Raw genomic sequence first — 15,009 nt, 5'->3', positions numbered from 1 at the left:
CACCCCCATTTCCCACAAGGCTGGCTCTTTCTCCTGCTTCTCTCCGAACCCAGGTGGCCATGTGGATCTGGCCCCTGGAATTCCCAGGGTTTCTCAGGGCCTGGGATTCGAGCTGCTTTTATCTGCGATTTTAAGAACAGTCGGACCTCAGCAGACATCCAGATGACCACATCTGCCCGTGCCCATTCATTCTGGGCACCTCCTCTGTGCCCTTCCATTCCAGGCCCAGCTGAGGAGACAGGCCTGACCCTGCCTCCCCAGCATTAGAGGCTAAACCCATTATACTCAACCCACGCAGGGAGGCTGGAGGCGGATAACCTGGGCCTAAAAAGCCTTGATTGGCTTGACGATCCCAGGCCCAGCACCCCCACCCCCACCCCCGGCCCTCCCCACTCGCTGGCATAATACCTTCTCGGCCAGGGAGCTGAAATTCTGCTCCAACTCCCTCACCACATAGCCGAGATTGAAGATAGGGCACAGCGGGTGAGAGATCTTGTGGAAGAGGCACTTCTTCAGGTATTTGGCATCCACCTCTTCCACCAGGTTGCTCCTATGGGGCAGAGGGCATTGGCAGCAGCAGTGTGCCAGCTGGGAGGTGCCCACCATGCCCCGAAGCTCTGCAGATCCCTCGTGGGCCCCAGAAATGCCCCTTCCACAGCCCACCCCAGGGGCCCAGCGTGAAAGCCGCAGGAGCAGGGGTGACACAGGCAGCTGAGGCCAGCAGCCGCAGCCTCCTGGAGCCGCCTGCCTATCTTCCCGCTTCTCCCACCAACCTGTTGGTCCCGAAGCGTGGAAAGGTGATGCTATTCTTGATGAAGAGCGTGAAGTTCTCGGCCTCTCGGAGGAGGGCAGGGCTAAAGGAGACCACGCTTCCTCACCACCCCTCCCCAGCAGTCCCCGGGCACCCGCCAGGGCCTGGCAAGGTGTGTGTGGGGGGGAGCACCCTGCTGTGGCTTTGGGGTGGTGTGCTGTCATGGTGGAGTCTCAGGCCTTTGACCAGGGCCCGAGGGGCTCTTTGGCCTGGGCTGCACAGATGGAGAGAGGGTAGGGTTGGAAGAAGGGGGGCCTGGTCCTACTAAGGGACCCTCTGTCTGGGCTCGGGGATCCTGCTCCCAGCTCCCTGGAAGGAGCAGGTGTTACCGTGGGACGCTATCATCTACTTCCACGGGGCACCAGCCAAAGATCTCACACGTCTTCACGGTGTTATTGAAGGCCACACACTTGCCTGTGCGGATGCCTGGAGAAAGGGAGAAAGTCCTGGGTGCAGCTGGGGGATGCGGGGGGCAGGGGGGACCTTCCAGGCTCCATCCCTAGGACTCCCCATGGATGAGGCTTTGGCCTGCCCCCCAAAGCAGAAGCCCGAGGACGGAAGTGTGGCTGGGTCTGGGACAGGGCAGGGCAAGGTCAGGATGGCAGGAGGGGAGAGGGCAGAAAGGACATCCTGGTCGGGGAGGCCTGAGGAGGGGACAGGAGGAGGCGACCTTACCTTGGGCCTTCCTTTCCGCCTTCCCTGGAGTGCAGCCCCTGTCGTCCTTGCAGATGCCCCCTTCCGGATGCTGGGGGAGGGGAGAGCTGCTGGCTCCAGGCCCCTTGGCTGGGATCCTGAGAAGAGCCCCTCCCGCCCCCAGGGCCCTAGGGAGGGTGTGGGGCAGAGTCTCAGATACCTTTGGGGTGACCCTTGCTGAAGGCCTCCTTCCCCCCTCTGGGCTCAGGCCCAGCTGCTGGTGTCAGCTGGCAGGGGTGGGAAGGTGGGGGCTTGTGGTTGGGCCGCATAGAGGCTCAGCACCCTGCCTGGCACGCAGCTGGCAGGGCAGCCCCAGCAGGGCCGAAGGGGGCCTGTGACTCCGTGTCAATCTCTGCCTGGGATCCCTCCACGGCGCCCCCCACCGCAGGAAGCCTCCCCAGCTTCCCCTCCAGTGCCCGGGGGACCTCTCCTTCCATGTGACTTTCCCCTCGGGGTGGAGGAGGAGGGATGGTCGGCGGCCTCACCTCTGCACAGTAGCCTTGGGCCTGATGGGGGGTCATGATGAAATTGGTCATGACCACGAAGGAGCTGTCCCCCTGGAAGTGAGAGGCAGGGTTCTGGGCTGGGAGGACACAGTTCCTCAGACCAGCACTGCCCAGCGGCTCCCAGAACCCACCCAGCAGGCAGGACAGTCCTCCACACGCCCCGAGTCAGCGTGCGGGGATGTTAACAGGCTGCGTATGCCCTTCATCCCAGTCAGGGAAACGGAAGCCCAAGAGAGTTAGGAGCTGATGGGTCCCACAGGGAGGTGGGAGAGAGCCTGACCCAGCTCTGAGCCAGGACTCCGGGTGGCAGGTGCCTCCCTGAGTCAGCTCACCTGGGCTGGGAAGACGTAGTCAGCCACGTCCCAGACCTGGGGGCCCAGGCCCGGCAGCTGCGTCACAGCCAGACCCTTGAGTTTCACAGACACGCTGCTGATGAGGCCGCTCGAGGTCTGGTAGCCCTTCTCATAGAAGAAGACCCACCTGCAGAGAGTGGGAGCACAGGGGTCGCTCAGGGCGGCTGTGCTGGCACCAGCTGGACAGGCCAAGTCCTTTCCCTTTGCCTCCCAAGATGCATTTCTGCCCGGCCGGCGTGGCTCAGTGGTTGAGCGTCAACCTATGAACCAGGAGGTCACGGTTCGATTCCCGGTCAGGGCACATGCTTGGGTTGCAGGCTCCTCAACCCCCCGTGTGGGGCGTGCGGGAGGCAGCTGATCAATGGTTCTCTCATCATTGATGTTTCTATCTCTCTCTCCCTCTCCCTTCCTCCCTGAAATCAATAAAAATATATTTTTTTAAAAAAGAAGAAAAAGATGCCTTTCTGAGCCACTCTCTGCTCCTAAGGCCACACCTAAAGCTAACCACTGCCTCCCCCCGCTGGCCAGTGCCTGAAGTTCCACCATCCTTTTCGTTCTGAAAATAACTAATTCCCGGGGAGGAGACCCACTGAAGGGCTCTGTCAGGTCCTTTTCCAAGAGCAGAACTTGCTGGTGCCTGAAGGCCAAGCATCTTGAACCCGAGTCCTCATGAGAGTACTCCTTCCCCCCCCGAGGGCCTCCCACAGAAAAACAGCAGAGCATGACCCCACATGCCTGGCAGCCTCTGGCCCCCGGTCACGGCCCTTGTGGGAGTGGCTCAGGCGGGAGGCCTCCCAGCTCTCCTGGGGAATCCTGGCCTCCCCTTCCCAGCGTCGAGAACCCCTATTCCTGTGCATTCTCCACTTTCAATCCGGAATGTTCCGCGCCTCCCCCGCCCCCCCCCCTTCCTCTTAGCCCCAGGGGTAGGCACATGAGCAAGGCTTGCCAATCAATGTTCCATCACCCTAGCAACAGTGATGGGTCTAAGGATGAGCACCAGACCCGGGAGTTCCGGCAGGGAGGCCAGGATTCTTCTTGGAATTATTGGGGAAAAGACATCCTCTCCGCTGGGTGGCTAAGCAAGGTGGCTCCGAGATCGAAACGATGGCGAGTTATCGTTACTACCTCACAGGGCAAGCGTGAGAAGGAAGCCAACTTAGAGAAAGCCAGGCCGGGAAGTGGAGGGTGGCAGGCACCTGGACCCGGCCGGGCCTGAAGCATGAGAAATCTACTTCTGGACTTTTCATGAGCTAATAAATCCCTTTCCTTCATGTAAGCCAGTTTGGTTTTGGTTTCTGTCACTTAGGACCGACCGTCCCGGAAACACTTCTCTCCAGAGTGTGGTTGTCTTCCTCAGGCCCCTGTCACTGCGGGGGTGTGTCCAGAGTGTGTGGCTCGTATCCCCAGGGCAACTCTGTGAGCGCACCTATGGGCAGGTCTGACGGGCAGGTGTATTTGTGCCCCCTTCGCCCCTCACTCTACCCTCAGTCTACCTGTCCAAGCAGAGCTCAGAGCCCCTCTCCCGTGCCCGGTAACGGAATTCTCCCCTCTCCCGTGCCCGGTAACGGAATTCTTCCCTCTCCCGTGCCCGGTAATGGAATTCCCCCCTCTCCCGTGCCCGGTAACGGAATTCTCCCCTCTCCTGTCCCGGTAACGGAATTCCCCCTCTCCCGTGCCCGGGAACGGAATTCTCCCCTCTCCTGTCCCGGTAACGGAATTCTCCCCTCTCCCAAGCCCGGTAACAGAATTCTCCCCTTTCCCGTGCCCGGTAACGGAATTCTCCAGGCCTCGTAGCCCCAGAGTCACCGCTAGCTCTCCAGGAGCTGGCTCCCTGATCCAGGCCCAGGAAGGCAGCCCACCAATGTCCTCCTCTCACCTTCCATAGTCCAGTCCTCTTTCTGCAAGCCCCTCGCCCTGCTGGGCACTGGAGCCAAGCCACCCCAACCCCACCCCGTGCCTAAGCTGGGTCACTGCTGCCCCCTGCAGGTCCCAGAAGGCAACAGGTAAGACGTGACTAAGGCCCCCAACTCTGGGTCCTGAACCTGTCTCACTGCCTCCCCGCTGCTGCAGGGAGAGTGGGCATCACCTATGCCCCGCCCTCCTTCGGTTGCTTCGTCCAGGACGGCCTCGGGCTTCATGCCCAAGCTGCAGAGGAGGTCACTGGCCTCCCTCTGGGCACCCCGGACCCCAGTGTCCAGCATTTCCCTCGTTGCCCCACACCGACGCCTCACAATGTAGATGAGAAAACGGAGGCCTGGGGAGCACCTCTCCCGGGTCAGAGGGAGACCCAGGCTCAGGGCCGCAGCCCGGGACCCTGCCCCTCCACTGGGCATCAGGTGTGGCCAGGGCCAGAGGTGCGGGGGTTGGGGGAGGAAGCAGAGGCCCAGGAGGCTGCATGCTGGGGCCGGTGCAGCCGCTCTTGACTTTGTGCCCTGGGGGCTGTCAGTCCTGGGGGTCAATGGGAAAGATAAAATCTGGCATCTGGGACCTCAGTTCTGGTTAGTAAAAGAATGGCCATGGTGCCAGGCCCACTCCTCCAAAGCCTGACCAGCCTTGCTGTCACCACTCTGGGAAGCCACCATGGGCACCCAAGGCCCCAAACACCGGCCCTTTTTGAAGTCCCCCCCCCACTTCCAGAAATTCTCTTTCCCTTTCTACCCACCTCATCCTCAGCAAAACCCTCTCTCTCTTCTCCAGCGGCCTCTATGGACGAGGCCACATGTTGAAACGGCCTAGAGGCCGAGGTTCAGGCACCAGCAGTGCCACTCCCGCTGTGTGGCTTCTGGCTGGAAACTAAACCTCTCTGAGCCCGGCTTTCTCAGTAGAACGGAGGTGGTGACACCTCCCACAAAGACTGTTCGTTCCACAAATACAAGCAGGGCCCGGCCACGCATGAGCAGTGGGGCTGGGCCCCTGGAAGGAAAAGCGTGGAGGTGATTGGGGATTCCCATGAGTTCCCATTAAAGGAATGAGCATGCATAGGCACACAGTAAGTCAGTCTCCTGTTTTCACTGTCCCTACTCTTCCTTCACTAATTCTTTAAATGTCCATCTGCCCCCATCGGCCTGGCCTCCATCCCCAGTGCAGGCAGAATCCCGTGCGAGCTATCACAGACCCACTGTGCGCCAGGGTTCCTACCTCCACTTCGTTACTCTCTCCCAAAAGTCAATCCCACGCATTCATTTGTCATTCAACAAATATTTATTTATCAACCCCTATGACTGGGGGAACGTCGGGCCCTCGGGCCGTAGAAGGCCCGCAAAATCATTTGGTCTGGCCCTGCCAAGGCACTTGGGGTGAGCTAATTAAATGTTTGACCGATTGTAGCAGGCTAACTTTTAAGTTGATAATTTTGTATGGCCCGCGAATGATATAAATATCCAAATGGCCCTCAGCCGGAAAAAGATGCCCCACCCCTGCCCTACTATGTGCCAAGTACTTTCCTAGACGCTAAAAATACAGAAGTGAACAAAACAACCCAAAAGTCTGCACTCACCGCTTGGTGACACACATTCCTCCCCTCTGCCCGGCCCCACCCCAGGCACCCCACAGGCTCCTCCAACCTAAGCCGACCCTTTGGAAAAGTCAGCTTTTCCTCAAAAAGTCAGACATGGAATTTCCATTCGACCCAGCGATTCCATTTATAGGTATCCTGACAACGTACGTCCATGCAAAAACATGCCCACGAATGTGCACAGCAACGTTCTTTATGAGGAACAAAAGTGGAAACAGCCCACATGTCCTTGAACCAACGAGTGGATAAACAACACGTGGGGGATCCACACCGTGGAATATTATTCAGCCACAGAAGGGGAGGAAGTCCCGATACACCTACCACCTGGACGAGCCTCACACACGGTGTGCGAGGTGATGAAAGCCAGCACACAAGACCACACGTCGTGTGACTTTACTTCTGTGAAATGTCCGGGATGGGCAAGGGGCATGGGAGGGGAGGGGAGAGTGATTGCTCAGGGGCACACGGTGGGGTTTGTTTGTTATTTTTGAACAGTGGAAATGTCTGGAACTGGATAGTGGTGATGGTTGCACAAATTTGTGATTATGCTAAAACCCACCAAATGGTATATTTTAAAATGGTGAATGTGATCGCATGTGAATTATATCTCAAAGTAAAAATCCAACAGGACCCACGAGAATGCCTCGTGTGTCCCCAGAACTTGCTCCTCTGGTGCCCCATCCGTAGGCCCAAAACCCGGGCGTCATCTGCCCGCCCTTCCTGTCCTTCATGCCCATTCTCTGGTCTCCCCTGGCCGCCCTCGGCTTTCCTCTAAGGGCCAGAGGGGTTTGTTGTGGGAGCCGGGAGGAGCTGGGCGGATGCCAGGGCAGCTCTGGCTTGGGGCAGGGAGGGCAGGGGGTCACCCGGGCACAGGCAGGAGCTGACCAGGCCTCACACGAGCTATGGGGCAGAGAGGACTCGGGGAGGGGCAAGCCAGACTCGGAGCCAGGAAGGGGCTGAGCTCAGAGCTGGGGCCCACGCTGGGGCTCAGAGGCTGGTCAGCATGCAGTCTACAGACAAGTCACGCTGATGATTTTTTAAATTTTTGAATGAGTTTCAAAAATAAAGAGGTTCTCTGCAAATAAAGAGGTTCCTTTCACCCGTAAGCTCCAGTTTCCCACTGCTCCTAAGAAGTCGGGAGCTCTGGCCGTGCTGAGCACATGTCCCCTTGCAGCAGTGAGGGCAGGAGCTGGGCAGTGAGGGCAGGAGCTGAGCAGTGAGGGCAGGAGCTGAGCAGTGAGGGGCAGGAGCTGAGCAGTGAAGGCAGGAGCTGAGCAGTGAGGGGCAGGAGCTGAGCAGTGAAGGCAGGAGCTGAGCAGTGAGGGGCAGGAGCTGAGCAGTGAAGGCAGGAGCTGAGCAGTGAGGGGCAGGAGCTGAGCAGTGAAGGCAGGAGCTGAGCAGTGAGGGGCAGGAGCTGAGCAGTGAAGGCAGGAGCTGAGCAGTGAGGGGCAGGAGCTGAGCAGTGAAGGCAGGAGCTGAGCAGTGAGGGGCAGGAGCTGAGCAGTGAAGGCAGGAGCTGAGCAGTGAGGGGCAGGAGCTGAGCAGTGAAGGCAGGAGCTGAGCAGTGAGGGGCAGGAGCTGAGCAGTGAAGGCAGGAGCTGAGCAGTGAGGGGCAGGAGCTGAGCAGTGAAGGCAGGAGCTGAGCAGTGAGGGGCAGGAGCTGAGCAGTGAAGGCAGGAGCTGAGCAGTGAGGGGCAGGAGCTGAGCAGTGAAGGCAGGAGCTGAGCAGTGAGGGGCAGGAGCTGAGCAGTGAAGGCAGGAGCTGAGCAGTGAGGGGCAGGAGCTGAGCAGTGAAGGCAGGAGCTGAGCAGTGAGGGGCAGGAGCTGAGCAGTGAAGGCAGGAGCTGAGCAGTGAGGGGCAGGAGCTGAGCAGTGAAGGCAGGAGCTGAGCAGTGAGGGGCAGGAGCTGAGCAGTGAAGGCAGGAGCTGAGCAGTGAGGGGCAGGAGCTGAGCAGTGAAGGCAGGAGCTGAGCAGTGAGGGGCAGGAGCTGAGCAGTGAAGGCAGGAGCTGAGCAGTGAGGGGCAGGAGCTGAGCAGTGAAGGCAGGAGCTGAGCAGTGAGGGGCAGGAGCTGAGCAGTGAAGGCAGGAGCTGAGCAGTGAGGGGCAGGAGCTGAGCAGTGAAGGCAGGAGCTGAGCAGTGAGGGGCAGGAGCTGAGCAGTGAAGGCAGGAGCTGAGCAGTGAGGGGCAGGAGCTGAGCAGTGAAGGCAGGAGCTGAGCAGTGAGGGGCAGGAGCTGAGCAGTGAAGGCAGGAGCTGAGCAGTGAGGGGCAGGAGCTGAGCAGTGAAGGCAGGAGCTGAGCAGTGAGGGGCAGGAGCTGAGCAGTGAAGGCAGGAGCTGAGCAGTGAGGGGCAGGAGCTGAGCAGTGAAGGCAGGAGCTGAGCAGTGAGGGGCAGGAGCTGAGCAGTGAAGGCAGGAGCTGAGCAGTGAGGGGCAGGAGCTGAGCAGTGAAGGCAGGAGCTGAGCAGTGAGGGGCAGGAGCTGAGCAGTGAAGGCAGGAGCTGAGCAGTGAGGGGCAGGAGCTGAGCAGTGAAGGCAGGAGCTGAGCAGTGAGGGGCAGGAGCTGAGCAGTGAAGGCAGGAGCTGAGCAGTGAGGGGCAGGAGCTGAGTGTGGCCACCCTGGTGTGGGGCCCGCCAGAGTGATGACGTCTGTCGTCCATACTCCCTGCTTCTGCCTCTCATCACGGCTGCCTCTTCATGGCTGTCCTGCCTCTGGCCTCACCCCCACCCCAGCACCTGCCTGCCCCAGGCCTTCCCCTGCTAGACGCCCTCAGACACAGCTGCCTGCAGGAGGAAGCCCACACTCTCAGCCCTGGGGGTTCAGAGGCCTGAGCCAGCGGCCCCGCTCATTCCTCCAGTTCCTCTCCTTGGCTCCTTTCTTTATTATTATTTTTTTTAAATCCTCACCTGAGGACATTTTTGCCATTAATTTTTTTAGAGAGAATGGAAGGGAGGTAGGAGAAGGGAGGAGAGAGAGATAGAGAGAGAGAGAGAGATAGAGAGAGAGAGAGAGAGAGAGAGAGAGAGAGAAAGAAAGAAACATCAATTGGTTGCCTCCTGCCTCCTGATCACACCCCAACTGGGGCCAGGGATCGAACCTGCCCCTGAGGTAGGTGCCCTTGACTGGGAATCAAACCCCAGACCCTTCGGTCCTCCGGCTGACACTCTAGCTACTGAGCAACACTGGCCAGGGCTGCCTTGCTCCTTTCCTGCTGGCCCAGGGCCTTTGATCACACGCTGCTTCCCCACAGCCCTGCTTGGACAAGGCGGCCAGACAGCCGGGCTCCACCAATCAGGGCATTCGCTCCTTGGCCACAGTGATTGGTTCTGAGCTGGGTTCGTGACCCAGCCGAGGCCAGGAAGCGATGGACCCAGGACTTCCGCTGGAACTCCCGGGAAGGAGGTGTTCTTGTGCCCCAGGGGAGGCTCGGCTGGTGGGATGTCAGCTCAGAGTTGCTGGGGGCCATTGCCACTCGAGGACAGAGAGCCTGCCTGAGGCCGGGGAGAGCCGAGCCGGGCAGAGGGAGCTAGATCCTGGCTGGCTTCACTGGAGAGCCCAGATGGAACCAGCCTGAACTCCTCGCCTCCTGAATGAGACGTAGAGCTTGCTCCTCCTGTGGCCTCCATGGAGGATCCAGGCAGGCCTGAAGCCTGCGTCGGTCTTTCAGTTACATAAGGACAGTTTGATCAGTTTCTGTGTCTAGGAACCAAAGGAGTTCCGGGTAATTCATCCTCATCTCCTTGTTCTCCCCTCTGCCTACCCTGTCCCCACCTCTGTCCCATGAAGCTCGACACAGCACCAGGCATGGAAAAGACGCTGCAGAAATGTCTTCAGCCCTGGCTGGTTGCTCAGTGGTTAGAGCGTCGGCCCTCGGACCGAAGAGTCCAGGTTTGATTCCTGGTCAAGGGCATGTACCTGGGGTGCAGGCCCGATTCCAGCCTGGATCAGGCCATGTGCAGGAGGCAACCAATCGATGTGTCTCTATCACACCTTTCTCTCTTTCTCCCCCCTCCTTCCCTTCCACTCTCTAAAAATCAATAGAAAAAAATATCCTTGGGTGAGGATTAACAACAACAACAAAATGTCTTCAGGTACATTTCTCCCAGCATTAATGTGTACCTGCTCTCATCCCTGGTTGGTGTGCTCCAGGGTCCATTTGGAGGTCTCAGGAGCACATGATTCAAGAGCTGTATGTGGGTGCGCAGGGAAGGGGTGAGGACTGAGGTGAGAAGAGGCCCAGGGGGGCCTGAGGGAAAGTTCAAGGTTGGTTCCACCACTGTGTCACCTCCTCCAGGAAGCCTTCCAGGCTCCCCTCCCCAAGCAGCATTCACAAGTCCCCTTGGACTCTCCTGTATGCCCTAGAAAGATCTTTCTTCCCCCCTTGACCAGAACACCCCAGGCAGGGACATATCTCAGCACACCCTTTTATGGGCCTGCCAGATTGTGGACGGCAGCCCCACTGCCTGCACACCACCAGTTATGGAGAGCTCATTGCTGCCCAGGAGAAATGCCACTACGAATTAACCACCATAATGTGAGCCAAAAAAAAGTCTTTGCACAGCCTATCAGGGCCCCAGGCCCACCTGCTCCCTCCTCCTGCCCTGGGCTTCCTGCAACAGGGCGCCGGATGGGAACACAGCCTCAGCCCCCCTCCTTGGCACCCGGTCAGCTTCTCAGCACCTCAGCCTCCCTGCCTGTCTCAGTAACTCTCTCCGTTTCTAAGTCTCAGGGCCTCTCTCTTCATCTGAGTGGTTGCCCCCCAATGTCCCTCTGTCCAGTTCTGTCTCTGTGGCTGCCCATCCCCCACCTGGGCTGTGCCTCTGTCGGTGGTGTCCGGGAGCCTGGCATTTCTCCTGCAACACCCTCAGGACCAGACACGGATGGACAGGGGCCTTGGAAAGAGATGTGTGTGTGTGTGTGTGTGTGTGTGTGTGTGTGTGTGTGTGTGTGTAACTGAAGAAAGGCCATTCTTTCTCAGGAGAGAGAAATGGTTGAACTTCTGTGCATGCCTTTAGAAGGGTTTTCCCAGCTCCTTGGGACAGTTGGGAAATCGAAGACTGAGAGTAAAACCAAATCCAGGCTGGTTTCCGTCTGCAGCTGTGGGCAGTGGCCAGACGAGGGCGCCAGAGACAGCAGGAGTCCCAGCCCACGCAGGGGTGGGAGGCTAGACTTCTAGACTTGAGGGTGGGGCTGAGCGGTGCTGGAGGGACCCTGTCTTCCGGCTCTGCGCTGTGACTTGGGTGGCCAGTCCCCGTCCCTCAGTGGGTTTCCCTTCCAGGATATCAAGGCCGACTTTGGAGCCACACAGTTGGATTCATGTCCTGGTTCGGCCACTTTCTAGCTGTGAGGTCCAGGCTAAATCACTCAGTGCCTCTGAGCCTCACGGAGGCTGAGGAGGCCACGTCTATTTGGAAACTGTGTGTGACTGTGTGTAGGAGGGTGGAAGTGGGGGAGGGAGGTAGTGAGGTCCCCGTCACTGGAGGTCTGTGTTCAGGCCTGAATGGTGGCTTGAGGCACATGCTGCACCGGGGAGAGGGTGTGGGGGGTGTGGGAGGTCTGTCCCTTTCCCTGGACAGTCATGACCAAAGGGCCCTGCGCTGCTCCCAGTGCTGCCCTAGAGCAGAGAGGGAGCCACAGGGCCACGGAGGACAGCGTTCTCCCGCCTCCGGGTGAGGGGTGGGCAAGCAACCTCTTTCCTCCCTGGAGGGTGGATGTTCAGGCCCGTCTTGTGCCGGCAGCACACCATCAGTGCCCCGTTAGAAAGGGGCCCTGAGCTGGGAACGGAGAGGCAGGGCCGGGCCCCGGGGTCAGGAGGCCTCAGCTCTAACAGGGACTTTCCTGTCACCAGAAACCCCACTGCTCCTCTCTGAGCCTTGATTTCCCTCACAAGTTCAGACGACACTGCAGATATCAATCTGGTTTGTGAACAGGAGAGAGGAGCCGGAAGGGGTCCTTAACCAGCCCTGGCTGCCCTTGAGGGCTCTCAGGCCTTGGGGTCCAGGTGGGGCAGAGGGAAGGCTGTTGGATGCCAGAGGCCCTGGGGGAACAGGACTCCTAAGCTTCCTGGGCTCCAGGCAGCAGTCCTGGTTTGGTCCCACAGCAAACGTGGGGACACGGAGACCAGAGGGGCAGGGCCCTAGGGACCACATGGCAGTCAGGCCGAGGCTGCCAGGTGCCCCCAGACTCCCCAGCAGGGGCTGAGCTCCCCTAGGAGCCCTCTGCTGTGAGTGGACATGATGCACCCCCCTCCCCCCAATCAGGACACATGCACCAGGCACCCACCCACCTCAGCCACAGGGCATGCACAGGTGGGCATCCAGCCCCAGGGGCACACCCAGCAGCCACACCCATTGTGCACACACTGACACATGAGGGCACACGTACCCACACAGAGCTCTGGGTACGACACATGCATCCACACACCACACACACGTGTGTTCATACAAGCACACATGTGTGCAAGCCCCTGCCAGGCCGGCCTTGGCTCCCAGGGCAGCCAGACTGATTTCGGGAAGATGGCCATGCACGGTCCCTGGAACATCCAGGCTGCAGGGGAGGCTGCCCTGGCTTCCGTCCCTGAACTCCTGGGACGATGGGACAGACCCAGGAGGCCCAGAGAGGAGCTGCCATCCCTGGGGCCAGGATGACCTCCAACCTTTGCCTGATATGCCCCCATTAAGGCCCAGGTGTTCTCAAATACCCCAGGGTGCCTCTCATTTAGGCAGGGCCTGGGAGCTGGGCCTGTGGGGTGGGAGGGGCTCTGCCTCAGGGCGGGCTGGCTGGGCTGTGGGGCCAGAGGTAGAGGGACCCTGGCTGAGCCCCCGAAGCCACTCACCGCTTCAGGGAGCCGGTCCTGGCGAGTCTGTCCCACAGAACCCGGCGGGTTTGCCCTCGCTGCCCAGGTGACCCAGGACGGGGCTCCCCTCTGTGCCTCAGAGTCTCCATCTCGCCAGGGGGCTACTGGCTCCCCCTCTTTCTCACCAGCCCCAGGGTTTGTCCAGAAGGACAACCAGTGGCAAGAAAGAGGGGCTCCTTGGGGTCACGGGGGGGGGCATCCTGGAGCGAGAGGGCAGGCCTGGCATGAGAGGGCCGCAGGGAGGGGCCCCGACTCACCCGATCACGTAGGCCAGAACCACGAGCTGGATCAGCCGGAAGATGATGCCCACCTTCTTGTTGCGCACGAGCACCATGCGGGGGGTGTCGTACTCGAAGAAGAAGGCGGCCAGCTCATCCTGCAGCCGCCGCGCCATGCTGGGCCAGGGGGGCGAGAGCCGAGCCCGCGCAGCCTTCGCCCTCTGGGTGCGCGACCACCAGGTCCCCTGACCCAGGGCAGCGCAGGGCGGGCAGGTGGGGCCAGAGGTCAGGAGTCAGGGGTCAGCTGCAGGCGCCCGGGTGGGGAGGGAGGACCTGGGGTGCCCAGAGCAGCTTTGGGTCCCTGGCAGGCAATGGACTGAGGGACAGCCGAGCCTGTGGACAAATAAATTCATGCCAGGGACCCACCCCACAACCAAACATCCCCCACCATCAGCCGGACGGCAACAGCCAGGACCGCAGGGAGGAAGGAGGGCCGCTTACGGTCCAGCCCTGACACTTCCGGCACTCCACCAACCGTCTGTCCGGTTCCATCCTCACCTCCACCTCCCGGATGAGCAGAGGGAGCAGGGGCCAGGCCAGGGCCACATCTGGTGCACATCGCCATGGCACCCCGAGACCCAGCGAGAAAGCCTGGCATCAAACGGGCTTGGTGACCACCCCTGGCCCTGCCATTTGCTGCCTGGGAGGGAAGCGGGGGTTGAGGGGAAGCTTTCCGTCCTCTCTGAGCCTGCTTCCTTATCTGAGAAATGGGGACCACAATGGGATTTCCCCGGGGGGATGTGTCCTGATAACACTGACTTCAGAGAGCTCAAGGCCACTATTGAGCTTGGGGTGCAGCCCCTCTACGGGCTCCTGCCTTTAACCCCCATGCAGGCCCCGAAGGCAGGGGCCCCCAGGATGGAGATAGGGTGGGAGGTCCCCGTTAGCTCTCGAAGCCCTCAGAACTGGAGGCCTTCCTCAACCCCCCACCTCCTGTTGCAGATAAAGAACGTGGAGCTGCCCTGGCTGGTGTGGCTCGTTGGTTGGGCATCATCCGGACACCGAAGTGTTGCTGTTCAGCTCCCTGCCAGGGCCATGAATGTGTAAATAAGTGAAGCAACAAACGGATCTTCCTCTTTCTCTGACGTTAATAAACACAAGTTTTAAGAAATAGAAGCAAAGAGGAGCTCAGAGAGGACACATGAGTTGCCCAGGCTCACCCGGGCTGTAGGGAAGGACCCGCTGGAAGCAAGAAAGCCTCCCTGGCCCGCAGTCCGGCCTCCTGTCCCTGCATGTCCCCAGGGCTCCCTCCATGGACGCTGGGAGGTGAGGCTGGGTGTCCTCAGAGCCACTGTGTCCCCCAAGCCCGAGCTGCCTCAGCCCGAAGGCTGATAGGAGTCGTCTTCCTGGCAGGCCTTGAGCCAGGAAATTGCTCTGGGCAAGGAGCCAGGCCCCGGGCTGGGAACCCTAGCTGCTTGTCTGAGCAGAGCCACTTTCTGGACAACAAGGGGCCCCATCCCGCACCCCAGGCCAGTCCCCCGTCAAACAGATCAGCCTCACCCCACACAGAGTTCCTGCCAGTCTCAAGCTCAACAGTCTGTCGGACGCCATCTCCAAGGGGGCCAGCGAGAACCACATCCTGGGCTTGTCTAAGAAAAAATCCAGAGATGCTGGGAGCCAGAGCTGTGGCGGTAGCATCCCCTTGGCCCCGTCTTGACCCCAGACAAGAGGGCCTGTCGCCTTCCCAGCTGACCCTGTGGCATTGGGAAGAGCAGGCTCAGGATGAGAACTGCTTGCGATGGGGAGTGGGGAGGGTGCTGACACTGTGACTAAGCCATCTGTGTCCACTCCACTCACATCCCCACGGGCGCACCACCCTCAGGAGGGCAGCAGGTGCTAGATAAGGGGGGAAGGGGCAAAGGAGAGGGGGAGAGGGAGGGAAGACAGGCAGTCATTCTCCAATCGGTGCCTGTCCCTTTCATACCATTACCATGGCCTCTTCCTCCTCCTCCTCCTTCTCCCCCCTGCCCCTCCCTCTCCCCCTCCCCCTCCTCCTTC

At 60.0% G+C, this 15,009-nt stretch overlaps 1 protein-coding gene across 1 annotated transcript in view; it reads right to left on the bottom strand.

The window, feature by feature from the left end:
* The window catches only part of P2RX1 (purinergic receptor P2X 1), a 16,095-nt gene extending 2,754 nt beyond the window's left edge, over window positions 1-13,341 (bottom strand). The window contains exons 1-7 of the mRNA XM_006761482.2: window positions 12,991-13,341; window positions 2,343-2,490; window positions 1,990-2,061; window positions 1,487-1,556; window positions 1,141-1,237; window positions 774-854; window positions 409-550 (exon numbers count right to left, since the gene is read on the bottom strand). Of these exons, the coding sequence (XP_006761545.1) occupies window positions 409-550; window positions 774-854; window positions 1,141-1,237; window positions 1,487-1,556; window positions 1,990-2,061; window positions 2,343-2,490; window positions 12,991-13,127 (747 nt within the window). The 5' untranslated portion in view covers window positions 13,128-13,341. The remainder of the gene's footprint in view (window positions 1-408; window positions 551-773; window positions 855-1,140; window positions 1,238-1,486; window positions 1,557-1,989; window positions 2,062-2,342; window positions 2,491-12,990) is intronic.
* Between the last annotated feature and the right edge of the window lie 1,668 nt (window positions 13,342-15,009).

Source organism: Myotis davidii, unplaced genomic scaffold (assembly GCF_000327345.1).
Source record: "Myotis davidii unplaced genomic scaffold, ASM32734v1 scaffold638, whole genome shotgun sequence".
In the NCBI taxonomy this organism is placed as follows: domain Eukaryota; kingdom Metazoa; phylum Chordata; class Mammalia; order Chiroptera; family Vespertilionidae; genus Myotis; species Myotis davidii.
The sequence above is the reverse complement of the archived record's forward strand: the minus strand, read 5'-3'. Positions and strand labels throughout refer to the sequence as shown.